The sequence below is a fragment of the Microcebus murinus genome, chromosome 10 (assembly GCF_040939455.1).
Source record: "Microcebus murinus isolate Inina chromosome 10, M.murinus_Inina_mat1.0, whole genome shotgun sequence".
Taxonomy (NCBI): domain Eukaryota; kingdom Metazoa; phylum Chordata; class Mammalia; order Primates; family Cheirogaleidae; genus Microcebus; species Microcebus murinus.
The window spans coordinates 3,795,728-3,822,959 of NC_134113.1; the positions used below are offsets into that span (position 1 = coordinate 3,795,728).

The 27,232-nt window shown below is 64.3% G+C and overlaps 1 protein-coding gene across 1 annotated transcript in view; it reads left to right on the forward strand.

Annotated features, from left to right (window-relative positions):
• WNT7B (Wnt family member 7B) overlaps window positions 1-27,232 on the forward strand; it is a 50,298-nt gene that overhangs the window by 12,975 nt on the left and 10,091 nt on the right. Inside the window, exon 2 of the mRNA XM_012757323.3 lies at window positions 10,758-10,984. Coding sequence (XP_012612777.1) covers window positions 10,758-10,984 — 227 coding nt within the window. The remainder of the gene's footprint in view (window positions 1-10,757; window positions 10,985-27,232) is intronic.

Consider the following 27,232-nt stretch of genomic DNA (forward strand, 5'->3'; position numbering starts at 1 on the left):
GACTGGGTGAGGCTCTGATTTAACAGATTTAGCAGACGTGGGGGCGCCAGCACCCTTGGTCTCCTTAGCCATGGGCTCCTTGTGCCCGCAGGGGGTGTGTCGGACCCCCGGCTGCGGCCTGCCCACCTCCAGTGGCCTCAGCGCTGCCCAGGCCCCTGCCCCTCTGCCCACTTTCCCCCAGACAGCCTGGTTTCTCTCCAGGGTGGGGTCCCGGGATGCCAGGCCAGGAATGCCAGCTATGTGGGAGGCTGGGAGGGCAGCTGCCTGCCGGGGGTAGGAGCGAGTGAGCAGACGCTGCGCTCTCTTCCCCGGGAACACTGCGGGCGGCGAGCTGAGAGGGGCAGTGGCCTGGAAAGATTTCGGCAGGCATGGCCCTGCACGGCAGAGGGGACAGCCTGCAGGAGGCCCCACCCACGAGCAGGGCTTTCTCCCCGGACAGAGGGGCAAACTGAGGCCCAGGGAGGCCAGTGAGAGCCAGCAGCTGAGCAGGACTTGAACACAGGATTCCAAACCCCAGCAACCCTCTTTAGGATACAGCTGCAGGTACTTAGATTGCCTCCGTCCCTCACTGCACAGATGGGAAACTGAGACCGAGCAGGGAGGGGAGAGGGATGGCCTCACGCCCCAGCTGGGCCCTGGCGCATCAGCCCTGCTCTCTCCCAGGCTTCCTGCCTCCAGGCCCTGCTCTCGAGTCCCCTCCTGGGAACCCTCCTCCCTGCCCCCTGCAGCTCCCTCTGGGCACTCTCGGCCTCGGTTTCCTCATCTGCAAGGCCCACCCTGCAGAGCTGCTGTGGGCATGGATGGGACGGGGTGGGGAAGTGGCCCAGGGGCCAGCACACAGTGGCCGCCGCTCAGGAAGGGGGTCTTTGGCCTGTCCTTTGACCACAGGTGTATGTGGGGGGAGGGGGGAAGGGCAAGTGAAGGGATGGGCCAGGTGGCCGGGGGTGCTGCTATTGGACCTGCCCTCTGACACTTGGGCCTCACCTGTGCCCAGGTTCTTGGCATCCATGCTGGGGGAGGGGAGTGGTCATTTGCCAAAGGAGGGCCGATTGCCCCTTACTTTCAGATGACAAAACCGAGGCTCAGAACAATTTTGGGTGGCCTGCCGGAGGCTCGGGGGTGTGGAAGTGGCCAGGCCTCTGGCCCAAGCTCACGTCCCCCCCACCAAGCTGGGCCAGCAGAGGGAAGATGAGCAGACTCTAAGGAGACAGGGAAGGACAGGTGGCCTGAGTACCACCGGGCCCCTGGCATCAGCTGTGTTGGGCTCTGATCCCGTCTGTTCCATTTTCGCCTTTCCATCCCACGGATGAGGGCTCTGTGGACCCTGCTGGTGCCCAGCTGTGGCTCTGTGGCATGCCCTCTCTGGCTTCTCTGAGCAGAGCAGTAGCTCATGGGGGTGGGGGCCAGGCATCGTGGGCAGGTGAGGGCCGAGCTCTGTTCTGGCCAGTCTGCAGCCTACGGGGGGTCTGGGGGCTGTGGAATGACCCCAGACCCAGCAGACATTCTTATCCCATTTGACAGGCAGAAACACTGAGGCCACCACTAGCCCTGGCCCCACACTCTGCCCCACGGAGCCCTGCTGGACTCCAGGGCCAGAGAAGAGCCGTGTGTGGCTGGAAAGTTCCCGGCCAACCCCTGCACCCGAGGGAGAGGCTGGCGGAGACTCGGCCTGGGTGGGCGTGGGGGCCAGACGCTGCCCTCCTGGGTATCTGCCGAGTTACTTCCTGGACGAGTGGACCCAGGCCCGCCTCCCTGGCTGATCACAGATAATTAGAACATTCTTCAAATATTTTGCTGGAGGATGCCCGAGAAGGAAGAATCACAAAGTGCCCCGGGCCAGGAGCGTGGGCTGGAGGCGCTCAGGGCAGCTGGGCAGCGGGGCCAGGGGCCAGGGCTGGGGCTGGGGCCAGGGCTGGGGCTGGGGCCGGGCTGGGAGGGAGGCGGGGATCCGGCCGAGGCCGGCCAGCCTGTCCTCACCTCCCAGGAAGCTGGATCGGGGGACCCCAGCCTCCCCAGGTGTGGAGGCAGCTCTTGTCTGAGGCTAGCTTAGGCCTGGCCAGGGGCTGGGCAGTGTTGGGGACCCCTGTCCTGGGGCGTCTGCAGCTGGTGGGGTGGGCAGACCCTGACCCAAGCCCAAGGGGTCAGCCACAGAGTCCTGCGGCTCCCAGAGGGGGCCAGTGGGTGGGCAGGGGTCTCTGCCGTGGAGAGGTTGTGGATTTGTGGGCAGGGCAGGTCAGGAGGGTGAGAGTGAGGGATGAGGGGTGCGCCTGGGGCCCCTGGCCAGGCGGCCAGCAAGGAGCAGCCCGGCTGGGGGTGGGGAGGGGCTCTGGCAGGCTCGGGGGCCACGGCCCTGTGGAGCTGGGCTGAGGAGCAGGCCGGGGCCAGGCCAGGCTGCGCGTGGGCAGCCCCAGGGGCAGAGCGGGGTGTGCCTGTGAGAGCCCCTCCTTCTCCCCAATGCACTTTTCAGGGGGTGCATGCTAGCTTGGGGCAGATACCCCCAGGGTCCCCGCTCCTGGCTCCGGTGGCTCTGGGGCATCAGGGGTGTCGAGGCCGGGGCAGGCTCACTGTGGGTTCCAGGAGGTACTGGGAGCCTGTGTCTTCCCGTAGAGTGCTGCTCTGCCCTGGTCCTTGCCCTGGGAACATTCCCGGCGTTCCGGCTGCTCCAGCGTGGAAACCTGGGGGCAGAGCTGCCTGGGTCCCCGTGCTGGGAGCTGGGGCTCAGTCCAGAGAGAAGGGGAGGGCAGGGGCCCGGCCAGGTGGGGTCAGCGCCGCATGGACTGTCTGCCCGCGGCTGGCCGTCTCCGTCCCGGGCTGTGGTGTGTGGGGCCGTTTGTTGGAGAACTTGCAGGAGAAACGGGGCACTGAGGTCAGGTGCCTGGCTCCGGTGGCCTCAGCACACGAGGCCACACCCATGGCTGTCGTCTTAAGCCCTGTGGCCCTCAAGTTGGCCAGAGGCTTCTCTGGGTCAGAGAGGATGTCCCCTCGTGTCATGCAGCCAGCCTGGAAGGACACGGCGTCTCCTGTCTCTTGGGGTGGGAGGGAGCCAGAGCCCCAGCGAGGGGTACGGGGTGGCTTCACCCATAACCCCCATCACCTCACCCCCGGCCCAATTCCAAGTGCCGGGAGGCCTCGACACGGGCCGCTGACATTTCTCAGCCACAGGTGAGGAGGTGAGGATGCAGGCTGGTTTGGACCAACCTGTGACACGCAGCCCGAGTGACAAGGGGACACGCCACAGTCACCCCAGCAGCCCACGCCCCGTCCACCCTCAGCCCCAGCCCTGCTGAGGGCGTCCCAGCTGCCTCATCCCTGTCTGCACGAGCAGGGCCCGCTGTCCGGTCACTTCGGGGAAGGGTGTCTCCCCCCCCCCCCCCCCCGTGTGCCTGAGCCGACTCCATGCATCGGCCCAGCACTCACTGGCTGTCCGTCATCCATCCGTTCACCCCGCCCCCGGCAAGCATGGCTGGGGGTCTGCCATGCACCAGGCACGGGGTATCGTGGGGGACAAGACAGGCTTCCTGCCATCCGGGAGCCAGTGATGGGGGCTTGGGCCTGTTTGGGGAGGGCCCGTGACTCAGCCTGTAGCATGAGAGACTCCTCCCAGCTTGGTGCACGGGGTGGGGGTGGGGGGACAGGGGGGTGGCTTCCTTCTTCGACAGCCCCTCAGGGCAGGCCCACCCCCAACACAGCCTGGCCCCAAACGCAGCCTCCTGCCCCCACGGACTTACAGGGGAGGTGGGTCTCCCGGTAGATGAGTGACCACGCCCTGCCCACCCCCTCTGAGCGTCAGGGACGGGATGTGTCACAGGGAAGGGCTGATGACAAGGCACTGACCGGCCAGGAGCAGGAGGTAGGGACTCCAGCCCCTGCTCTCTCCCGCCTCCCTGAGCTGCTGGGCAGGCGCCAAACCTCTCTGCACCTCTGATTCCTATTCTGAGATGATAACGATAATAATAATGATTATTATAGCACCTGGCCCCCCAGGCTTTGAAATAGCAACCCTGAAGGGACTCTCAGCCCAGTCCAGCACACAGTAGGTGCTCACTCTGCCTCCAGCCGCTGAAAACCCCAGCAGCATGAGGGATTTAGGTTAGACTCCTACCTGCTGGGGCAGGCTTTGGAGGGGGGTTACCGCCCGGATGCAGCAGTGGTGCCCTACACAGAGACAGGGAGAGGACAGGATGGCTCCAATCCTGGGCACAGGTGAGACGCTGCCCGAGCTGAGCTCAGGGTTCCCCGACTGTGCAATGGCAGGTCACCCCGATGCTTCCCGAGGATGCATGAGGAGGGGGAGCCCCCAGGCTGGGCCTTGGCAGGGGTGGGGCCTGGCACTGACACGGGTCTTAGCCAGAGTGGCTGCAGCCCAGCGCTCTGTCCCCTCCCAGCATCTTTGGGTGGAAGGAGGGCTCGTGGGTGGGCAGCTCTGCCCTCTGGGCCTGAGTGCTAGACGGGGCACAGGCAGAGAGCAGGAGGGCCCCCCCGACCAAGGGCCATGAGCTCCCTCCATCCCACAGCCCCCAGGGTCTTCTGTCCCCACTCGTCACTGCCTGGGGGCTGCCAAGGCAGACTGTCACCCACATTCAGGCTCCTCAGAGGCTGAGGGCCCAGTGGGCACAGGCTGGCTGGTGGGCACAGGCTGGCTGGTGGGCACAGGCTGGTGGCATCTGTGGACTGAGTCCCAGCTGGGGTGGGGGGGCCTGCAGGGGTTCTGGCTCAGGCCAGCACCCAGCGGCCCCCACAAGCACCTGCCGCAGGAGGGTAGCGCCACCCCAGGCCGGGCACACAGACAGGGCACGCAGGAATGCTTTTTCATGCTGACGTTTCACTTTTAAGTGTGCTTCCTTTAATCATTGTGAGGATGCCTGGAGTTCTCATTCTTGCCTATTTTGGCAGCCCCATTATTGTCAATGACGGTGTGTGTTGTAGTGTTTCACTTCGTGTATAACAAAGAACAGAAATCGCAAGTGGACAGCTCGATGCGTTCTGCATGCGTGTGCACCGGTGTGACCGGCCCCCGGCTTGGGACACAGGACATCCCAGCATGTCCACAGGCTCCCTGGGCCCCGCCCCTCGAGCGCCTCCCACCCCAGGGTAACTCTGCTCCGATTTCCGGCTCAGAGATGAGGTCACTTGTCCTACAGCTTCGTATAGTGGCAGAATCCACATGTCCTGTTGTCTGCAAGACTCTTCCGTGTTGACGCGTGTAAGCCGATTGTTCTTTTTCATTGGCTGTGTGCGTCGCCCAGAACGCAGCGTGCTTTTCTCCGTCCCTGGTTGACGGACACCTTGGTCCGTGTCCCCAGCCCGTGCTGTCCTTCGGAGACCGGGATGGCTCCCTTCCCCTCGGGTGTCCAGACGCCATAGGGGGTTGACGGGTCCCAGGAGGAGCTGATCCAGGAGGGGCCACCGGCGGTGGCTGCAGTGGCCGACGAGGACACCCACTGGCTGCAGAGCTGCCCGTGTGAGTGTGGGGACCCGACAGACCCAGCTGGTCCCCGATTCCCAGAAGGGGCTGGGTCCTGGGGGCTCAGAGACTGTGCGTCCCATGAAAGGTCGGCAGTGTGCCCCAGTCTCCAACCTCAGGGTACACAATGGCCACGTGGGTTGCGTCTCACTGCAGGCTTCTGCCAGGCACTGTGGACTCCACGTCTGCGCCTCCCAACGGCTCTGGGGTGTATCGGGGCTATGATCGCTCCCATTTTACAGAGGAGGAAACTGAGGCTTGGCGAGGTTAAGAAACTTGCCTGAGGTCTCCAGCTAGGAAGAGGCAGACTCAGGGCCCTGCCCCTGGCTCCAGGCTGCAGGGGGGCCTGGCTAATGCCACAGCACAGGACTTGCTCCTGGCCACCTCTGCTCCCCTCGTCCTCACCTGCCCTCGGCTGCCCTCGAGCCCCTCGTCCTAGAGGCAGCCCCCTCCCCTCGGGGCTGCTCAGCAGCTGGCAGGACCGTCCCTCCTCCAGCGGCAGCCCCCTGCACAGAGCCAGGGCCCATGGCCGTGAGTCCGTCGCTCCCAGCCCTCTGCTGGCCGCTGGCCTGAGGCCAGAGGGCCTTGTCCACAGTCCCTGGGGGACAAGCAGGGGCTTCTTGTCTGAGGAACGAACCCTTCTCCTGCGAGCGCCCTGCGGGGCACTGGCCCGGGCAGGGGCAAGGACAGTTTCCAGACCTGCGGCTCGGCCCACCCCTCCTGGCATCTTGCCTGTGCCCTGAGGCCTCGATCAGAACAGAATTTTCCACCGAAAAGCTCAGCACCTGAAAGCTCAGCCCAGCTCCTCTGTGCTCAGGCCGTGCAGGGCCTCCCTGGCCACCCCTCGGGGCACCGGGGCAGGCGGCTGAGGGCCACTACGCCGGCCCAGAGGGTTTCCCACTTTGGGGTGAAAGTGGGGACCACCCCACAGGCCCTCACTCCCAGCCGGTGGTCTCAGGGCTGCCCCTGCTGCCCGTCTGGCCCCCACACAGCGCCGCCTGTTTCCTCACTCTGCGTTTCTGCGCCCCTCCCGCCCCAGCCGCCCCGTCTGCAGCTGCCTCCCCTCCAGGCGGAAGGGTGTCACGGGAGGGCAGTGGTCAGACTGGATGGTGACAAGGAGGGTCGCGGAGGCCTGTGGACCCGGAACAAATTAACGCTCGGCGTGACGGGTCTTGACGAGGGAAGGGCTTGGCTGTTTGGGGAGTAAGAAGGGGGCCCTGTGCCTGCCCCGCCGTGCCCGGGCTGTGCTGGCCACCCGCGGCGTGTGGCTCCCTGATCCACAGTGCTGCCTCCACCTGCGTCCTGGGAGCCGAGACTGGCTGAGCCTGTCCGTGCGGCCACTGGCAGGGCCCCGGCCCCCCATCCCGCACCCGCATCTGCAGGATGGGGGCGGTGCGGCGTACCTTGTGTGGTGAGGATCACGCCAGTCTCCCAAGAGGTCCACGTTGCCCGGAGCTGGCCCTCCGCCACGGCTGGTGGAAACCCCCCGCATGGTAAGGGAGACGATGTTGGCATTATTCCTGAGTTGTCAACCAGGTCTGGATATTTGCGCATCAGCGTGACCCTGTTCCCCACTGTTCCCCTTGCCTTCGCCTCCACCCCCTGCACGGGCGCTCGGGGGCGAAGCCGGGCCCGTCCCTGCCCCGTCAGCCCCACGTGTCCTGGTGAGCATGCGGGACCGTGGCCCTCTAGCCCACTTTTCCCTGGTCCCACGCTACACTGGGGGGTTCAGGGTGGTCCTGTGTGTAGATGTGATTGTTTAATATTGTGGCTAACATACACATAAAATAAAATTTGCCACTGTAAGCATTTTATAGCGTATAGTTCGGTGGCATTGAGCCCATTCACACTGTCGTGTGACTGCCACTGCTGGAAATTCACACCTGCTGAGTGGCCGGTCACTCCCGGCCCCTCCCCCCAGCTCCTGCAACCGCTGTTCTGTTTCCTGTCCCCGAGGATCTGCCCGTTCTGGAGCGCTCACGCACGTGGAATTGGGAGGCGCCCTGTGTGGTCGGGGGGCCTGGCGTCTTTCGCTGAGCGCCGTGCTCCGGAGTTTCCCGCACGCGGCGGCGGGAATCAGTGCCTCCTCCCTTTTAATGGCCAAATACTATCCGTTGCGTGGCTGGTACTCGGCTTATGCGTTCATCCGTGGAGGGACATTTGCGTTTGCGTCTACCCCTGGGTTATTATGAGTAGTGCGCCTGTGAACATTCGCGTACCAGTTCTTGTTCAAACACCCGTCTTCGGTTGCTTTGAGGTACGCCAAGGGTGAAGCTGCCGGGTAACTCTGTGTGTGACTTAGCGAAGGAAGGACCGCCCAGCTGTTGTCCACGGGGGGCTGCACCACTTTAAGTCCCCGCCGGCAGCGTACGAGGGTTCCAGTTTCTGCACGTCCTCAGCACTTGTTACTCTCTGCTGCTGTTGTTTTCCCCATAGCCGTCCTGGCGGGTGTGAATTGGCCTCTCATTGTGGTTTTGAGCTGTGTTTTCCTCGTGGCGAGTAGAGTAGTGAGCTTGAGCCTCTTTCAATGAGCTCCTTGGCCATTTGTGTATCTTCTTTGGAGAAGTGTCTATACGAAGTCCCTTGCCCGCTTTAGAATCGGGTTGTTTGTCTTTTCGCTGCTGAGTTGCAGGAGTTCGTTCACATTTGATTCTCAAGCATTGGCTCTTCCGTTTTTTTCATTCATCCTATCCACGGACACTCGGGATGGCTGCCCCATGCAGCCCGGGGGGCCCCACTGAGCTCAGGCGTGGCACTATGCTGTAGGGGGAGCCGGCGTGGAGACAGTGACTGTGGGGCCTTGGGACAGTTCTGCACTTGCAAAGCGAGTGCCCACGGCGTGCCTGCTCCGTGCCAGGGCCGAGGTGTTGGAGCACAGTGACATTTCACCAGGGCCGGGCGGGCAGGTGGAGGATGCCAGCCGAAGGGGGGAGGGCAGACCCAGAGGGGCCTGTGGGCACAAGGAAGCGGAGGGGTCCTCGGAGGCCAGGAGGCCTCTAATTCTAGGCAGAGGAGCTTGGATCGTCTCGTGGGCAATGGGGGGCTGTGGTCAGATGGGGCTGCCAGTGGGGTTGGGGTTGGGGGGCTGCCTGGAGGCGAGAAACCAGGGCTGCGGCCAGTGCCACAATCCACTCCCGCCCCCCGGCTCCCGTCTGAGTGCACGAGTCCCGGTGAGGCCCAGTGTGTCCGGTCCTGCCCAGCAGGGGCTGCTCCTGCGGGCCGTGGGGGCTTGGCAGCCCGAGCCTGCTGGGAGAATCCGGGCCTGGGGCGCGTCCCTGAGGTCCAGGACCCACAGGGCCCTGCCCGCTGTGGAGGCCGGTGCCCCGCAGGGTTCCCATCCATCTCATTTCCCCAGCTCGGTTTTCCGAGGATCTACAATTACTCTGGGCTGAATTCCCCAGATTCCAGCCCGCTCCCAGCCCCACCCGTCCAGATGCGCTTCCTCCACGCCGGCCCGGGGCGTCTCTGCCCATTGTGCCTGTGGGAGACCCAGGGAGGTCTTGGCAGATTAGCGGGCGGGCCGGGCGGGCCGTGGGGATTGGGTGTCGGCCGGGGCGCCCGGCGGCAGCACGTGCTGCGGGCTCAGGCCACACGGGGACTTTCCAGCTGGCGTTGGGTGCTCGGCCGCCCTGGAAAAACACTGGCTTGTTTCCCTTGAGAAAGGGGCCGGCCGGCCGTGGGTAGAAAGAGGGCCGCACCTGTACTGGGGGCCCAGAACCTCAAGCGTCAGCTTTGGGGAGCCCCCGCTCCTGCCCCTCGCCCCGTCCCTAAGCAGGCCTGGTCTGCTGTTTTGAACCCAAATGCTGCCCGAGTTTTGCCCGAAAGCGCCCCCCCCCCAGCTTGCTATCCCTTCTGTGGGTGCTTAATGCCAGACAGTCGGTGCAGCCACGTCAGAGAGGAGTTGGCAACTGCTCAAAAAGTTAAAGAATCTCCGTATGACCCAGCGGTTCCACCCCAGGTCTGTGGGGAAAAGACTGGAAACAGGTCCTGGAACAAAAACCTGTGCACGCAAGTTCATGGCAGCGTGACTCACTGCAGCCACAATAGCCCGGATGCCCACGAGTGATGGATGGTGGACAGAATGTTTCCGTCCACACAATGGAATATTACTCAGCCGTAAAGAGGAGCGAAGCACCGGCATGTGCCATGCCGTGGGGACCCTTGAAAGCATTTTGCTAAATGAGGAAGCCCAGACACAAGAGGTCACATATCGTCTGGGCCCGTCTGTATGACATGTCTAGAATAAGCAAGTCTGTAGGAACGGGAAGCAGATAGGTGGTGGCCAGGCCTGGGGCAGGGGGAGGACGGGGAGTGGGGCTTCTGGGGGCAGAGTTTCCTTTTGGGGCGGTGAGAATACCTTGGAACTTGACAGAGGCGGGGGTCGCACAGCACTGACTTGCTGATGCCACGGAGCGGCATTCTTTAAAACGGTCATTCTGTGTTATGTGAATTTCGCCTCATTAAACAAACAAACAACGGATCTCGTTGACAACACCTCAAGTGGAGGGTGAGCTTGGCATGTGGCTTCCTGGCTGAAGGAGGCGCCCTCAGGGGACCCGGGAGGCGGGCCATTCTCCCTGGCGCCCAGCGCAGTGTGGGTGCTGTTTCCCCCTGTGAGTGTGCCCCATCACCCCGAAAGGAGGGAGAGCCGCACAGCTGTCCCTGGGCGTGCAGCCTTCCTCCCCGTGGTTATCTGAGTCAGTGTGGTGGTGGGAGGGGGGACAGCAGGTGTCTTATACCCGTTTCATGGATGCGGAAACTGAGGCTCACGGGGGGAGGGCCTTCCCTGGGTCACACGGGGCTGGAGCTGGAGTCAGCTCCTGTGGGGTTGGCTCCCAGCCTGCTGGGCCCGGGTGCCGTGCGGGGAGAGGGGTGTCGGAGGACCGGGGTAGACCACAGACCATCACCTGGGTGACGGGAGAGCCCGGTCGCTGGGGAGACGGCCGTGGACCGTCCGGGATCGCTGGCTGTCTGGTCTCAGGAGATGCTCTCTGCCCTGAAGCGTCTGCGTGTCTGACTCAGAGGCTTGGGAGCCGTGGCTCCTGCATCCGTGGGACCTGTGGTTCCGTGGTTCTTGCGTCCCCAGGCTGAGGGGGTGGGGTGTGCGCCTTCTCGCACTGGGACCCCGAGCGTGGGTTGATAGAAAACGGCCCCTCGAGGGCGGGATGGCAGTGTTCCCTGCTGGGCAGAGCTTGGTATGAGGCTGGGGGCTGGGAGGCTGAGCTGGGGGGGGCCGGGGAGGGTGCCACGCCGCCCGATCTCACGGCCTGTGTCTCCTCTCCCTGCCTCGCAGAGCGCTGTCGTCCGTGGTGGCCCTGGGAGCCAACATCATCTGCAACAAGATCCCCGGCTTGGCCCCGCGGCAGCGCGCCATCTGCCAGAGCCGGCCCGATGCCATCATCGTGGTCGGGGAGGGGGCGCAGATGGGCATCAACGAGTGCCAGCACCAGTTCCGCTTCGGGCGCTGGAACTGCTCCGCCCTCGGCGAGAGGACCGTCTTCGGGCAAGAGCTCCGAGTAGGTAAGGGCGACTCCGGGCCGCGGGGCCAGGGCCGGGGCCAGGACACCCACCTGCCGACCGCCGGCCTCCCGCCGGCCGATTTCTTTGCCCTCAGCGGCCGTCCCCCAGCCCTTCGCACGCCCGCCAGCCCTCAGGGACACTGCGCGTCCGGGGCAGAGGGGACCTCGGCGGGAGCCGGCCGTGTTCACGACGGGGGTCCTTGCTCTGGGCCGTGGGGCCCGGAGTGCCTGACTCAGGCCTGACCCCGCAGGCTGGTGGTGGGCGGGGCAGCAGTGCGCAGGGGTGAGGGGCACGCCCCACTCTGCTCAGCGGCCTTGCAGACTCAGCACGCTGCTTCGTCTCTGTGCCTCCGTTTCCGTAACTGGGAAATGGGAATGAAAGCAGTATTTCCTGCTCGAGGTTGCTGGGGCCCGATGAGAACGGTGCCTGGCCCCCAGGAAGTGCTGTGTGACGGTTGTCATGCTTCCCTGAGGGGAACATCTTCCAGGCAGCGGGGACAGCAGGGAGCCTCGGTGAATGTGAGGGCTGGAGGGCAGGGTGGGTGCCGCTGTGGGCCGGGCTGGGCGCCGCACCGTCTCCAAAACACGCCACGTGGGGGTGGCAGGGTCCCTGCTCACTGTGCACAGTCCTGGGGGCCACTCACCCCCCAACCCCCATCCTCACAGCCCTGGGGATAGGCCTCATTGTGCCCCTTTGACGGATAAGGGGGCCAATGCCCAGAGAAGAGCTCAAATAACAAAGTGAGTTTGGGCAGACCATGACGGCCCCTCCTTGTAATCTCAACACTCTGGGAGGCCAAGGCAGGAGGACCCCTTGAAGCTAGGAGTTTGAGACCAGCCTGGGCCATATAGTGAGATTCTGTCTCTATAAAAAATAAGAAAAATTAGCTGGGCGCAGCAGTGGGCACCTGTGGTCCCAGCTACTTGGGGGGCTGAGGTGGGGGGATCGCCGGAGCCCGGAGTTTGAGGCTGCTGTGAGCCGTGGTTGAGCCGCTGCCGCCGGCCTGGGCCACAGAGCAAGACTGAGTCTCTTAGAAAAACAAAAAGTGAGTTTTGGAGCCTGACCTGGATTTGAATGCAGCTGAGTGACCTTGGGCACATCCCTCAGGCTGCACGGGGCCTCAGTTTCCTCATTCGTGACGTGAGCTCTGAGCCAGCAGGTCCTCACCTGGGTCGCCCGTGCCTGCGTGCCGCGGTGCTCGGTAAACAGCCGTGGAATGCACGAGGGTGGGGATGGTGACGGACCTGCCCTCCAGGCCGCCGTGAGGGTCGGGGGGCGTGGCAGCTTGGGCAGGGCGCCAGGCGCGCAGGGGTGCCCAGCCCGAGGGCACAGCCCGTCCCTCTGATCCAGAGGGCTGAGAAGCCTGGGCCCGATGAACGGGCTGCAGCTGCCGGGACTCGGGCCAGGGCTTGGAGCGCTGGCGGGGGTGGCGCAGGGGAAAGCCCCCGGGGGCCCCTTTGTGGTGAGCAGCCTGTGGGTGGCACCGCCCCTCCCTGGGGCCCACCACCCAGGCGCAGCTCCCTCCCTCCAGGTGCCAGCCGCGCAGGCGGGGCCGCCAGTCCACCCCGTGGGCAGGGCACCGCACGGGCGGCTTCGTGCTAGGCGCCCACCTGCCTGAGACCCCGGGGTCTCCGGCGGTCACTTGGTTTGGACAGCCGTCCGCCGCCCCTGCTGGCACTCCTCCCTGCCTCGCCGTGTGGGTCGTCCTGTGCCTGGACAGAGGGGTGGCAGCTTGGACTTTATTTGGGGCCCCGAGAGTTGGGGTGAGGGACATGGTGGCTCCCTCCCTCCTGCGAGTGCAGCGTCCGTCTCAGGCTCTGCTTCTAGGGGCCCCAGACCCCCACGAGCACCTGGAGGCCAGCTTTTCGGCAGTGCTGTCCACGCCCGCTGCCCCCTCTGGCACCCGTGATGGCCTCCACGGCTCCTTGTCCAGGCCAGCAGTGGCCTTCGTGCTGCCCGCTGTCCCCCCTTCCTTGGCTTCGGGGCCCTAGCTGGGGAGTGTCGGTTCCTGGGGCGTGCCCGGCCCCTCTCTCTCCTGCCTGCCCCGACAGCAGGGGCTCCCTCTGCCCCACGGGACTCCTGGGGACCTCTGGCCTGACACCCTCGGCACCTTGCTACTCCAGTCTCCGTCCCCAGCGTTCCCCGGCCTGACAATGCTGTTGTCTCGGCAGAAACCTCTGCCACTTCCCCGTCCACCCCCTGCTCCATGTCCACTGCAGGGCCTGCTTCTCTGTCCCTCTCCTTGGCAGCTCTCACCGCCTCCTCCCCCTACCAGCCCCACTTACTGGGTTAAACAGAAGCCATGCCATGTCACTCCCTTCCTCCAAAACCTGCAATAGCTCCCTGTTGCCCCCAGATAAAGTTAACTCCTTAGCCTGGAATCTGAGTAGCCACCTCTCACCCCCGCTTCCCTCTGTATCCGGCTCCTCTCTCTTCCCTGAGCACGCAGGGCCCGTCCCACCTCCAGGACTTGGGTCCTGCTGTTTCTCAGCCTGGGAGGCTCCCCGCCTCTGCTTGTTCACGTCCGATGTCCCCACTGGGGGGACGCTGTTTTCACCCCTTCCTCAGCTCTCCCTTGTCCACTGCCAGGCCACGGCCACATCCCGGTGCTTCTGGGCCTGCCTCCAGGCTCCCCCTGCGCCCTGCCTGCCGGTGGGTGGGCTTTCTCCAGCCCGGCCTGGGGTCTCCCTGTCCTGCCTGCAGCCCCCCGGGTCCTCGCTGCTCTCAGCCAGCAGGGCTCTGGCCGCGGGGGAGGCGGGCGGCAGGAATCCCGCGGGCGCTCTGACGGTGGTCTGAGAAGGCACCTTGCTGCTCCCGGGCTCAGCTGCAGGAGTCACGAGCAGGAAGTGGGGCCGGGCAGGTGTGCTGGGTGCCCCGGGCACGGGACGGGAGCCGGGCCATGAGCTGGCAGGCAGCCGGGGGCACTCGTGGGAGCAGCCACTCAAGCGGCGCCAATTAATGATTGGCCGCGAGAGGGGGATGGCCTGAGTGGGTGGGGCAGCCCCTCCAGGCCTCGCCTGTGACCTTGGCCCTGCCTAACTCTCGAGGGCTGAGAGGAAACCCCTCAACAGGGCAAATTGACCCCCGTGCAAAGTTGCAATCCCCTTTCCAGCACCTGGCCAGGTCGTTTGTCTGCCTCCAGGGATGGGGCGCTCACTCCTGCTTGTTAGATGGGTGTTGCATAGGGGGACCCTGTGCTGGCTGTGCCCCGGCCTCTTGGTGCCAGTTGCTTTGCTGCTTCCCACACCAGGCCATCAGCATGGTGTCCCTCTCTGGCCACCTGAGCCTGTCCCTGGCCTGTTTCCTCACTACGAAGGGAGGCTTGTGGCCCAGGCCCCTCCTAAGCTGCCTCTGCTACTGACCGGAAGCGAGCTTGGGGGGAGCAGGTTTCCCGGCTAGGCAGTCTTCTGCCATGGGGGTGCAGACAGGGACACACGAGGTCGGGAGAAGATGTGTTCCAGGAAAGTGTTGGGAACGTGGCCCCCAACCCCCCCTGAGCAAGGCAGGGAGTTTCTAACTGGCTCCACGATCGAATCCGGACAGTCAGCAAGGGCTTCCCTGAGGGCGGGACCCAGGCCCACCCGGAGGTGGGCACAGGGACGGCTCCGGGCAGAGGGATCCATTTGCACCAGAGCTCAGGGCCCAGAAAGCCGGGATTTTCCTGAGATTTTTCCAGGAACCACAGGAGCTTCCAGGGCTAACGGGAGGTGGCGAGGCCTGAGGCTGAAGGGGCAGGGGGAGGCTTCTGGAAGGTTCCGAGCAGACCAGGGCCTTCCGTCTGCATGCTGGCGCCCTCTAGCCGCTGCCCACCCCAGTCTCAGCCTGGAGCCCGCTGGGACCCACTGGCTGGAGCTGTGTGTCCTTGAGTGGGGCCCAGCCCCACCCCACCATGACCAGGCTCAGTGAGCGGCCCCGGGCACAGGTGCAGTGCCACCTGCCCGAGTTTGCTCTGTGGTGAGCTCGGCACAGGGAGTGTGCTCACGGGCTCAGCGAGGGCTGTCGGCCACCAGACGGTCCGAAGGGGTGCAGTGACTCACCTGGGGCATCTGAGAGGCGAGGGGCCCGTGGGAGAGAGGGCGACTCCGGGCCTCGTGCACCCACGGCCCTGCAGAGGGTGCGCACGCCAGGCCCAGCCTTCCCGGGGGGCGGGGCCTAAGGGCTGCCCTGTGCACGGTGGCACGTGTGCAAACCGAGAGGTTCCGTGAGTGCGAGATGCAGGAGGGATTCTGAACACTCACCAAAAAGCAAAACGCCCTTTTAATGGTCCTTACACTGACTACATATTGGAATCAGGTTTTGGATATATTGGCTAAATAAAATACATTACCAAAATTAGGTTCACCTGGTTATTTTCACTTTTGACTAGTGGAAAATTTCAGACTTGAAACTTGTGACTGTGGCTGACCTGAGGCTTCTGTTGAGTGGTGCTATATCAGAGGGGACAGAAAGAGTGGCCCGAGTCACATGGTCAGGGCAGGAGGACATTGAACCTGGATCTGGCCATCCCTCTAAGTACTGTGCCCCTCAGCACAGGTGGGGCGGTCTGAGGGCAGAGGGCCACCAACTGGCCACTTCCCGAGACAGTCAGTGCAGGGCTGGAGGGTAGCCCCCCTCGTCAGCCCTGGTTTCATTCAGCCTGCATGCATTGAGCACTTGCTGGATGCCACGCCAGGGTGGGCACAGCCTATGGGGCCAGGTGGGGAGGCAGTGCCTTGCGCTGGGCATGCCCGGTGGTCCACAGGCCCTAGGCTGGGAACTGCCCATCCTCATCCTCGCAACCCCACCATCCCCCGCCCCACCGGCATCCCGGCCAGCCTTAGGCATCAGAGCAGGCGAGTCCCAGGCTCAGGGGCCGGGCAGCCAGGACTCCAGGGACAGTCGGGTCATCCAAGGTCAGAGTCAGAAAGACCTTCCTGCAGGCAAAGCCGCCCACACCCGCTGCTGTTCGGGTGTGATGGGCTGGGACTGCCAGCCCGCGCCTGGGAGGGTGGCTCCCGAGGGGACCTCAGCAAGTGACAGGGCTGTGGCCTTCCCGTGGGTGGTCAGTGGGCCTTGACCAGCTGGGTGCTTCGGGCTGGGCCACGGTCCTGTCCCAGATCCTTCCACACGGCCCCTCAAGGGCCACCTTGAACTCATCCAAGGTGGGAATTGTCCGCCGTCCCTTGTGGGCCCCACAGACAGGATTAGACTGGAGTGGCGACAGGGTCTGGGAGGGGAGAGGGCACTGCCAAGGACACAGCCCCTGGCTGCTGGGCGGCCCAGGTCCCACCTGTATGCCAGGAGGGACTGAGGCTGGGGCTGGGGCTCTGCCAGGACTTGGGGTCTCTCCCGAGGCTGGGGCCAGGAGATCCCTCTGCTTGGTCAGCACAGAGCTGTTCACACCGGGGGTCCACGGGCAGGAGGCCCAGGGCTCTGGGCTCCAGTCCCCAGAGGCAGGACAGGGTGGGGCCCTCGGCGGTCTCGGAGCCTGACTCCTGCTGCTGCAGCTTCAGGAGGTTCAATTCTTCCTTAACTGCAGCCCCTCCTGAGGCCCCGCCGTGGGCCGGGCCTGTCACAGGTGTCCCTGGCTTAAGACCCCGTTGTCCACACACCATAGGCAGGAAGACTAAGGCTCACAAGGAGGCCGTGTGACTCACCCAAGGCCACACGGCCTATGAGAGCCAGAGGAGCTTGGGGGCGCCCACAGCACCCGGGCACCCAGCTCTTGTGCCATTGCACCCGGCAGTGCTGGGAGGCCCCGCAGAGACGGGGCTCTTGTGCCACCGCATTCGGGCAGCTGCTGGTTCTCCCGGGAGCGCCCACGAGGTCAGGCTGGCCGAGGCCGCACGTGCCAGCCAGAGGCCGCCGGGCCTCAGGAGAGGCCTTCCCAGGGCCCCAGTGCCGTGGGGGCAGGGGAGGACACAGGCGCTGCCCGCCCTGGGCCTGGTGTCCCCGCCGGGGGGCTGCCGCTCGGCGTGTGAGGGCCTCTGCTGGGTCGGAACGAAGGCCTCGGGCGCCGGGGCGTGCCGGCGTGTCCGGACCTGGCATGACTTTTCCGGCGCTCTGTTTATGACAATGGCAGGGAAGAGCTCAGCCTGGAGACGCTGACTCAGCCTGAGCGGGCGGGGGCCGGGCGGGGCCGGAGACAGACAGAGGGACAGAGAGGGACAGGGGGACACAGAGAGGGAAGGAGACAGAAGGAAGGACAGAGACACGTGGAAAGTCAGCACACGCACACGGGGCCCCACGCAGGCCCTCGCCCCCGCCCGCACGCTCGTCCCGGCCCCGCTGCAGGCCCGCTCCGCGAGGGAGGCTAAAAGCCACCATGCATCTCGTGCTCCCCAGGTCCCTGCCCAGCCTGAGCCCTCCACTGCGCCAGCTCTCACCAGGACCCTGCAAGGTGCACGCTATTGTCACCTCCTTTCAGCAGGTGCAGAAGCGGGCCCAGGGGTTGGATGCAGCCTGCCCAGCCTGCCCTGGGCAGAGCCCAGACGGGGCCCAGTTGGTCCAGGCTGGGCTTACGGGGCGCCTGGTGGGCTGGGGCTCCAGGCTTCTGATCTTTCAAATGCATGAGGAGGGATCTGGGCCCCGCCAGGGCCTGAGGGCATCGAAGACTTGCCTCCCCTCCCCTCCGCCTCCCTGCAATGCCCCCAGCCTGACCATGTGCATGCAGGGGGCAGATCTGAGACCTGCTCAGGCAGGGAGCTGCACCCGGGACTGGGCCCCAGTTGAGGTGTGGGCAGGCACAGGGGACACTCTGGGCCCCTTCCTGGGTCCCTGGGCTTCTCTTCCTGGCTCCTGTGCCCAGCAGCCACCTCAGTGCCCTGTCCAGACCAGGGCCCCCAAACGGGACACGGGCCCTGCACCAGCTTATCGGGGACCTGTGGGCATGGCCCAGGGCTGTCTGCCCCCTACGAACTGGGTGTGTGGGGCAGTACTCCCCATCCAATTCTAGGCTCATGAGGAGCCAGGGGCTGGGGGGAGGGAGCCACCAGCCAGCAGTGTCCCCACGCCCAGCCACAGAGACCCCACCCCATGCTGCATCCCTGCCCCACTGCAGCCCCAGCAGCCCTGTTCTGAAGTGCTCTTTTCGAAGATCCATTGACAAGAGCTGCCCTGCTAGAGAGAGTTTAAGAGTGAACCCCTCGCCCAATCCACCTGCCAGTCCCATTGGCTACACGTTGACTGTCCCAAACCTTGCCACTCTCACTTCCTCCACCTGGCAGGTCACCGGCATTTCTCACCCGGACCCTTGCAACGGCCTCCCTGTGGGGCCGGCCAGAGGGTCATTTTAAACATCAGAGCAACCCCCTCCAGGAGCTCCTAGTCTTCTTAGAATAAAGTCTAAGATCTTCCCTTAGGGTGACATGGTGCAGCCCCCAAAGACTGCCACCCACTTCATCTCTACTGATAGCTGCTGGGACAAACCACACACGCTCAGCTTGCTCCCACCTCAGGGACCTAGCATGACTATTCCCCCTCCTGGAACACTGTTCCCTGTGCCTTTGCCTTCCTCAATGTCTCATCATTCAGGGCCCATCTTCAGCATCCCTTGCTGAGAGGAGGGCTCTCTGGCCACCCTGCGCCCTGGTCCAGCTATTGGCTCCTGCTGACCCCTGCATGGTTCTTAGGCTGCCCACGACCTCCACTGTCTGTGAACTCCTCCCGGCCTGTCTGCCCCACCCCCAGCCCTGCTCTGTGCTTGGCCTTGGACACGGGCTTGACAGATGGGAGCAGGCCGAGGGCCTCACCCCTGGGACTCTGGGGGTTTGGCTGCACGCGGGGTGGGGCACACGGACGGTAACAGAGAGAGTGGTAAAAGGCAGGGTCTGGCGTCGGGGGCTGACACAGGTGAGCAAGGGGCCCAGGCCACTGAGGTGGGAGGCAGAACTGCTAGGGTCGTCTCATCCCGGTGGGCTGAGCATGGTGAACTCTAGGGTCCCAGGTCAGATCCCAGCTCCACGGCTCACCTGCTGTGTGACCTGTGGCCAGTCTCCTGCCTCTCTGAGCCCAGTGTCCTCGTTGTGAGGTGGGGGCCTAACTCATACCGAGGGGACCCCCGTGAGGGTTTAAATCAAGAAGGACAAAGTGCATGGGATCATCAGATGCTGTGTTTTTGTAACGGTCCCATTGAGACGTAACACACCTGCCATGCATTTCGTGCACTCAGGGCGTGGGTTCAAGGCCTGCAGCATGTCCGCACAGCTGTGCAAACACCACCACCATCCCTTTCAGAGCATTTGCACCCCCCACCCCCAAAAGAAACCCTGTGCTTTCAGTTGCCATCTGCAACGCCCCAGCCCTGGCGACACTGTCTGCCTCAGCGGTCCCTGTCTGGACAGGTCACACTCAGTCACACGTACGTGGCCTTGGGTGTCTGGCTTTGTCTGCTCAGCACAGCGTTTATGAGCCTTGTTCCCACCGTCGCGTGGTCAGTGCTGCACTTCCTGTTTACGGTGAAGGACGTCCCATCGTATAGACGGCCCATATGTCGTTTATCCATTATCCATGGACCTCGGTCCACTTTTCGGCTGTTGCAAATGATACCGCCGTGAACGTTTGTGCATCAGCTTTTGCGGGGATGCCTGTTCTCATTTCTCTTAGGCTTACGCCTCGGCGTGGCGTTGCTGGTCATAGGGTGACTCTATGCTTTAGTTCTTGAGAAACTGCCTGGCTTTTCCACGGTGGCGGTGGCCGCACCGTCACACTCCCACCGGCAGTGCGGAGGGTCCCGACCTCCTTGCAGCGCTCGTCATTGTCAGCCTTCTCATTTCAGCCGCCCGGCGAGTGCAGAGTGGCATCTACTTGCGGGGGCGACTTGCATGTCTTTGGCAGCCAGTGTTGGCGCGCAGCTTGCAGGCTTGCCGGCCGCTGTGAGACCTCCCTTGGAGAAACGCCACACCCGCTCCCATCCTCTGCCCGTGATTTCTTTCTTTCCTTTTTTTTTTTTTTTTTTTGAGACAGAGTCTCGCTTTGTTGCCCAGGCTAGAGTGAGTGCCGTGGCGTCAGCCTAGCTCACAGCAACCTCAAACTCCTGGGCTAAGGCAATCCTCCTGCCTCAGCCTCCCAAGTGGCTGGGACTACAGGCATGCGCCACCATGCCCGGCTAATTTTTTCTATATATATTAGTTGGCCAATTAATTTCTTTCTGTTTATAGTAGAGACGGGGTCTCGCTCTTGCTCAGGCTGATTTCGAACTCCTGACCTCGAGCAACCTGCCCGCCTCGGCCTCCCAGAGTGCTAGGATTACAGGCGTGAGCCACCGCGCCCAGCCTGCCCGTGATTTCTTGGCTTTTATTTTTAAAGTTTTTAAGTTAATACGTGACATTGAACCTATGCGTGGGGTGCTTGTGGTATTTTGACAGATGCGTACAATGTGTGGTGATCGAGTATTTAGGGTCTGTGCCGCCTCGAGTCTTCTATTTTGACATATACAGTACGTTGTTGTTGGCCACAGTGGCCCTACTGTGCAGCGCATCACGAGAACCGTGGGGCTGTGCCCCTTAACCGCCGCCTTTCGTGCCCGCACTCTCCCCAGCTACTCTGCTCCCGTGACAGCCACGGTTTCAGCTCCCACGTATGAGCGGGAACGTGTGATTTTTGTCTTTCTGTGCCTGGCTTGTTTCGCGCAACGTAAGGACCTGCGGTTCCGTCCGTGTGGCTGCAGACGGCGGGATTCCATTCTTCTCGCTGGACGGTGTTGCGTTGGGTTTATAAGCCACGCTTTCTTTATCTATTCATTTGTTGGTCTTTGCCTGTTCTTCATCGGGTTGTTAACCTTTCTATTATTGAGTTGTAGAAATTAACATTTTTTTTTAAAGAGGGGCAAACACAGGTTGGCAGAGGGGACCGGTGAACCGAGCTGTGCCGGCCACAGCTCAGACGCAAGCGCGCAGCACACACACAGCACGCACACCTTGGACGCACGCGCGCAGCACGCAGTAACAGCTCAGACGCATGTACGCAGGGCGCGCAGCACGCAGCAACAGCTCAGTCGTAGGCGCGCAGGGCACACAGCTCAGACGCACATGCGCGGCACGCACGGCTCAGATGCACATGCACAGCACGCATGCACGGCTCAGACACATGTATGCAGCGCACACAGCTCAGACGCACCTGCGCAGCACACACGCACGGCTCAAACACATGTACGCAGGGCACACAGCTCAGACGCACATGCGCAGCACACACGCACAGCTCAGACACATGTACGCAGCGCACACAGCTCAGACGCACATGCACAGCACGCACGCACGGCTCAGATACATGTACGCAGGGCACACAGCTCAGACGCACATGCGCAGCACGCAGGCACGGCTCAGACATATGTACGCAGGGCCCACAGCTCAGATGCACATGCGCAGCACGCACAGCTCAGACACATGTACGCAGCACACACAGCTCAGATGCACATGCGCAGCACGCACGGCTCAGACACATGTACGCAGCACACACAGCTCAGATGCACATGCGCAGCACGCACGGCTCAGAGACATGTACGCAGCACACACAGCTCAGACGCACATGCGCAGCACGCAGGCATGGCTCAGACACATGTACGCAGTGCACACAGCTCAGACGCACATGCACAGCACGCACGCACGGCTCAGACACATGTACGCAGTGCACACAGCTCAGACGCACATGCACAGCACGCACGCACGGCTCAGACACATGTACGCAGTGCACACAGCTCAGACGCACATGCGCGGCACGCAGGCACGGCTCAGACACATGTACGCAGTGCACACAGCTCAGACGCACCTGCGCGGCACGCAGGCACGGCTCAGACACATGTACGCAGGGCACACAGCTCAGACGCACATGCGCGGCACGCACGCACGGCTCAGACACATGTACGCAGGGCACACAGCTCAGACGCACATGCGCGGCACGCAGGCACGGCTCAGACACATGTACGCAGGGCACACAGCTCAGACGCACCTGCGCGGCACGCAGGCACGGCTCAGACACATGTACGCAGGGCACACAGCTCAGACGCACATGCGCGGCACGCAGGCACGGCTCAGACACATGTACGCAGGGCACACAGCTCAGACGCACATGCGCGGCACGCAGGCACGGCTCAGACACATGTACGCAGGGCACACAGCTCAGACGCACCTGCGCGGCACGCAGGCACGGCTCAGACACATGTACGCAGGGCACACAGCTCAGACGCACATGCGCGGCACGCAGGCACGGCTCAGACACATGTACGCAGGGCACACAGCTCAGACGCACATGCGCGGCACGCAGGCACGGCTCAGACACATGTACGCAGGGCACACAGCTCAGACGCACATGCGCGGCACGCAGGCACGGCTCAGACACATGTACGCAGGGCACACAGCTCAGACGCACATGCGCGGCACGCAGGCACGGCTCAGACGCACATGCGCGGCACGCACGCACGGCTCAGACACATGTACGCAGGGCACACAGCTCAGACGCACATGCGCGGCACGCAGGCACGGCTCAGACGCACACGCGCGGCACGCAGGCACGGCTCAGACGCACATGCGCGGCACGCACGCACGGCTCAGACGCAAGCATGCAGGGCACACGGGTGAGACGCATGCGCGCAGGGCGCACTTCCGTCCCGGACCCTGCGTGCGAGGACAGGCGCACGCCGGGCGCACATGCAGAGGCACACACATGCCACACAGCAATGCCCGCATGTGGACGCCCGTGAAGACCCCATGTGTGCTGTGTGTCACGTGCGTGGGCACGAGGCTCAGGTCAGCCTGCCCCGGACCGTGTGCCCTCTGGCCGTACCGGAGCAATGATCCTCGTTTTGTAAGTGGAAAAACGGACACAGAAAGGCCCCTCGACTGGTCTGAGGCCACCCACTGGCAAAGTTTAGGGTCTGGACCAGAGCTTGAGGTGTCAGAGGCTGAGCCTCCCTTCTTCCTCTGGGACTGTGTGGGCCCTGGGCTTACCTCGGCCGCTTGAGAATGGCGGGTCCTGGCCTCCCCTTTTCCTGAGTTGCTGTGTCTCCTTGGGCAGCGTGCTATGCCTCTCTGGGCCTCAGGCTGGGGAGGGAGGCCTGGGACTGAGGTTCCGGATTCCCTGGCCCCCTTCTAAGAGGGAACCTGGGGCCTTTCCTGTCCTGCCCGGGCCCCCCCCCCAAGAGTAGTTAATCGGGTCATTATGAACTCAATTACGGCTTTTTATGGCTTTCTAAGAATAGTGTGCCGGCCCCCTGTGGACACTAGGAAGTGGCAGGTCACCATGCAGGGGTGGGGAGAGGCCGTGCCTGGGCTGGAGGAGGGGGAGGGGGAGGGGGAGGGTGGGCCCAGCCCCTGGCTCTGCCCCGGGAAGGAGGGGCAGCCCTGTTCTGCCCAAGCCCTGGCTTTGCTCTGGAGGTGCACCTGTTCTTTCCAGAAGTTGCTCACCAAGGTCTGCCGGGGTCTCCAGCGTCCTCCTCTTCCTCGGGGTCAGAGCGGGCGGCTGACGGGTGGACAAGGCCACAGCGCTGCCCGGGCACCCTCCGTTCCCGGGCGCCGGGTCTGCTGGCATCGTGGAGGGGGCACCGCGGGCTGGGCGAGGGCTTGAGCTTGAGTAACTTGCAGAGAGAGCAGAGCTGGGGTCCCTGCGTGGCCTCAGTGTCCCCGCCGTGGCGGTGGTCTCTGAGGGTCTGCTGCTCTGCGTTTACCCAGAATGTGCGTGGACGGACGCCGGGCAGGGCTGCTGCTGGGCTGGGCCTTTGGGAGAGACGCCTGGGCCTGTCCTGGAAGTCCTGGCTGTGTGTGGTGGCCCTGCAGCCGGCCTGGCCCTCTGGCCGCCTGTTAGTCCCGTTTGCTCAGCGCTGGCTGCTGTGGCAGATTGGAACACAGGCTCTGAGAGGGGCTGTGACTTGCTTGGGGCCACACAGCAGCTGTGAGACTCCAAGTCCAGTGCTCCCGGCTGTCTCTGCCCTGAGTCTCCCTCCCAGCAGCTCCCGCTCTGCCCATCCTGAACCGTGGGCGGGGCCGTGGGCTAACGGCGGGCACCGCCACTGGCCCAGGCACCCGAGACAGACTGGAGACGGGGACCCTGCGTCAGGGCTGGGGCCTTGGGGACCATTAGGACTCAGAAACCCACCTGGGGCTCAGCAAAGCCTGGGGGGCGGGGCCAGCACGGGGCCTGCTCACCTGTCGCTGGCGTTTCAAGGGCACTGCCTGGCACCGTCTCGACTTCCCTCCCGTGTCTGGGGGTGCAGACCTGGGCTGGGAGGCTCTGGGTCCCGGGAGGGGCCCCCAGGACAGCTGCTGGTCCCCGCAGACCGTCCAGGCTACCTTCGTCCAACACTCCCCCCCCCCCATTACTACACGTGTCTGGAGCAGCTGTGGAGCTCAGAGGGTTGGGAGGGCACAGGGGGCCCAGGCCGAGGTGCTGGGAGTCATCACAGAGGCCTTGGGGGCCGTCAGTCTGCTGGGCAAGGCCCGCAGGTCCAGGCTGTCCTCACCGGGCACCAAGGACCAGCGTCTCCTAGATGTAAGCGCCCACACGCCCTTGCCGGGAGGGAGCCCGCACCGCCGGGGACTGGCAGGGCAGCCCAACCCTGGCCGGGAGTGGTTTCGGGAGGGAGCCAGGGAAGCCAGGGACCGCTCTGCCCGCTGCCTCACGCCCAGCGCGGCGTGACCTGGGGCGGGTTACGAAGCCCTCTGGGCTGGCGTCCGTCCGGTCCGGTCCGAGAAATGGGGCAGCTGGCCCTCCCGGTGGGGCTGTAGTGAGAATTAAAGGCGGCAACACACGCTGCGGCCTTGCTGGGCACGCGGGAGCCACCGTCCCTGGCAGCGGGGACTCTCGCCAGACCCAAGGCCGTTCCTGTTGCCTCTCCCCAAACTGCAACTCCCCCTGCAGTTTGCCTCCCCCGTCTCCATGGCGAGAGACGGGAGGGTTTGGCTCATTAGAACCGAATAAAGAAGGAGCGAGCGGGAGTGGCAGGCGGTGAGTAACCGATGAGTAACCGAGCCGGAGCCCGGGGTGGGCACGGCCAGGTGAGGGCAGAGACTGGCGGGAAGGACGGGAGGGCGGCTGTCACGGCCCGTCCTCAGAGCACGCAGACCCAGCCGTGGCACCTGCGGCCTGCCTGGGGGCTGCGGGGCAGCAGGACGGCCACCCCCGACCCGCTCACCTGGCAGGAGCAGGAGGGCCACGGGCTCCAGGGCCAGCTGGACGTCCCCGCACCCCCCAGCCCTGGTCTGCCCACGCTGGCCCTGCGCCCAGGTCTGCAGTCAGTCCCCACGCGGCATCCTCCGCCGGGGGCTGCTCAGCCCCTTCCTGGCTCCTCCTGCCCAGGGTCACCTGGCTGCAAAAGGGCCACGCTGGGGGCAAGTGGCCTCCAAGGAACACCGCCCCAGGCCCAAGCCTCTCCCTCAGCCTTTCTGGGCTTTGGATCCGCTGCCTGGGCTCAAACCCCGCCTCGGCCACCAACACCTGGTTTCACACCCTCTGGGCCTCGGGCTCCTCACCTATGAAATGGAAACAATGATTCGCCCGCTTCAAGGGGCGGTGGGAGTTCCGTGAGAACACCTGTGAAGGGCCAGGAGCGTGCCAGGTGCAGGCGAGAGCCACGTGAGTGTCGGCTGGGACGGGGACAGGCCAGCGTGGCTCTGCCCGTCTGCCTCCAAGTCCTTCCGGAGTCCTCGTGCCCGCGTAGCCGGGGTGAGCACCCTAACGTCCGAGCCCCACCGCGTCTCGCCCCACGCCTGCCGCCTGCTTCCACCTGGCTGCCCCGACCGCTGCCCGCTTCTGTTACTGCCCTCGACCTCAGCAAACCCTTCCACACCTCGGCACCTTCACCCCTGCCGGCCCGCCCCTGAGAGTGTCCACCCGTACGGCTGTCACACCCACCACACACACACACGCAGGGAGTTCGTTTGTAGTCCTTGCTAAGACTCACTGTACTTACTTAGGATGTCACCTCCTCCAGGAAGCCTTCCCTGACTCCACTCCACAGAGGCAGGTCAGGCGATCCTTTGAGGTACCACGATGCCCCCCTCGTGCCCCTTCCCTCAGCTCTTCCTCCGCTTCCTCTCCCTCCCTCTGTCCGTGTGGCTCCTGTGAGGCTTTCTGGCCGGGGGCTTGTCCGCAGGCCCTGCTTGCCGGGCTCGGGCAATGCAGGAAGTTCGATAACCCACTTCAAACCCTTCAGATCATCTTGACCTCCCTGGGACCCAGGAGGTGGAGTCCCGTGTCCTCCCTGTCCCTGTCCCAGGCAGGGAATGGGCAGCAGGGCGGAGGTGGGGCTGGGGCTGGGGGGCAAAGCCCGCTTGGGCAGGCGGGCGGGCGGCGGCTGAGCGTCCTAAGCTGGAAGGAGGGGGCTCTTTGCAGCTCGCACCTTGCTGGGGCGGAGGGGACGCTGGCCACCACCCTCCCCTCGGTTCTTCTCGGAGGAAGGACATTCCCAAGAAGCTGTGGCCCCTTCCGTGACAGCAGACGGCCACCAGAGTCCACCCGGCCCTGGGCCCCTAAGAACGGCAGCCCCCACCCGGTCCTCAGCCCTGGAAGATATCCCAGGGGAAGAGGGGCCCCACTAGGTGAGCCCCCCAGCTGGCTGGGGTCAAGGAAGCGGCCCCCAGGGCACACAGCTGGCCCCTAGCATGAGGCCGGGCTTGCAGCTGGTGCTCACTGGTAGCTCCTGGCACAGACCTGCCTTGGCCGTGGAGCCCGTCTCAGTGGGCGGGCAGTCACCTCAGCCCTGACGACAGGACGTCCCGGCACAGTGAGGGCGCGCTGGCGCTCGCGGGCGCTGGGCGCGGGACTCGTGCGGTGGCTGCAGGTGGTCTCCCGCTGTCCCCGCCCTGCGTGGCACCATGTGCCAGGACCCAGAGCCCACACGGCCCGGCCGTGGGCAAGTGGAGAGGGACCCCAGAGTGCAGGGCCGGGATGGAAGTACGCTCAGGCCCCGCCTGGGGCTGTGGGACATGAGGAAGAAGTTAGAAGTGGACGGGGAGCCTGTGGACTCGTGCGGAAGTCCCCACCTGTCGGGCTCACGGGGGAGAGCGTCTGGATCCGGGTCGTGCTGGGACTAGGGTCAGCAGCAAGGGCGCCCTCCTGGCCGGAAGTCTAGGGGGGCTGCCCGGAGGAGGAGGCGTTGGAACCAGGCCTTGGGAGGTACTTTGCATTCGGGCATGGAGGGAAGGGAATTTTTTTTTTTTTGAGACAGAGTCTCACTCTGTTGCCCAGGCTAGAGTGAGTGCCGTGGCATCAGCCTAGCTCACAGCAACCTCAAACTCCTGAGCTTAAGCAATCCTCCTGCCTCAGCCTCCCAAGTAGCTG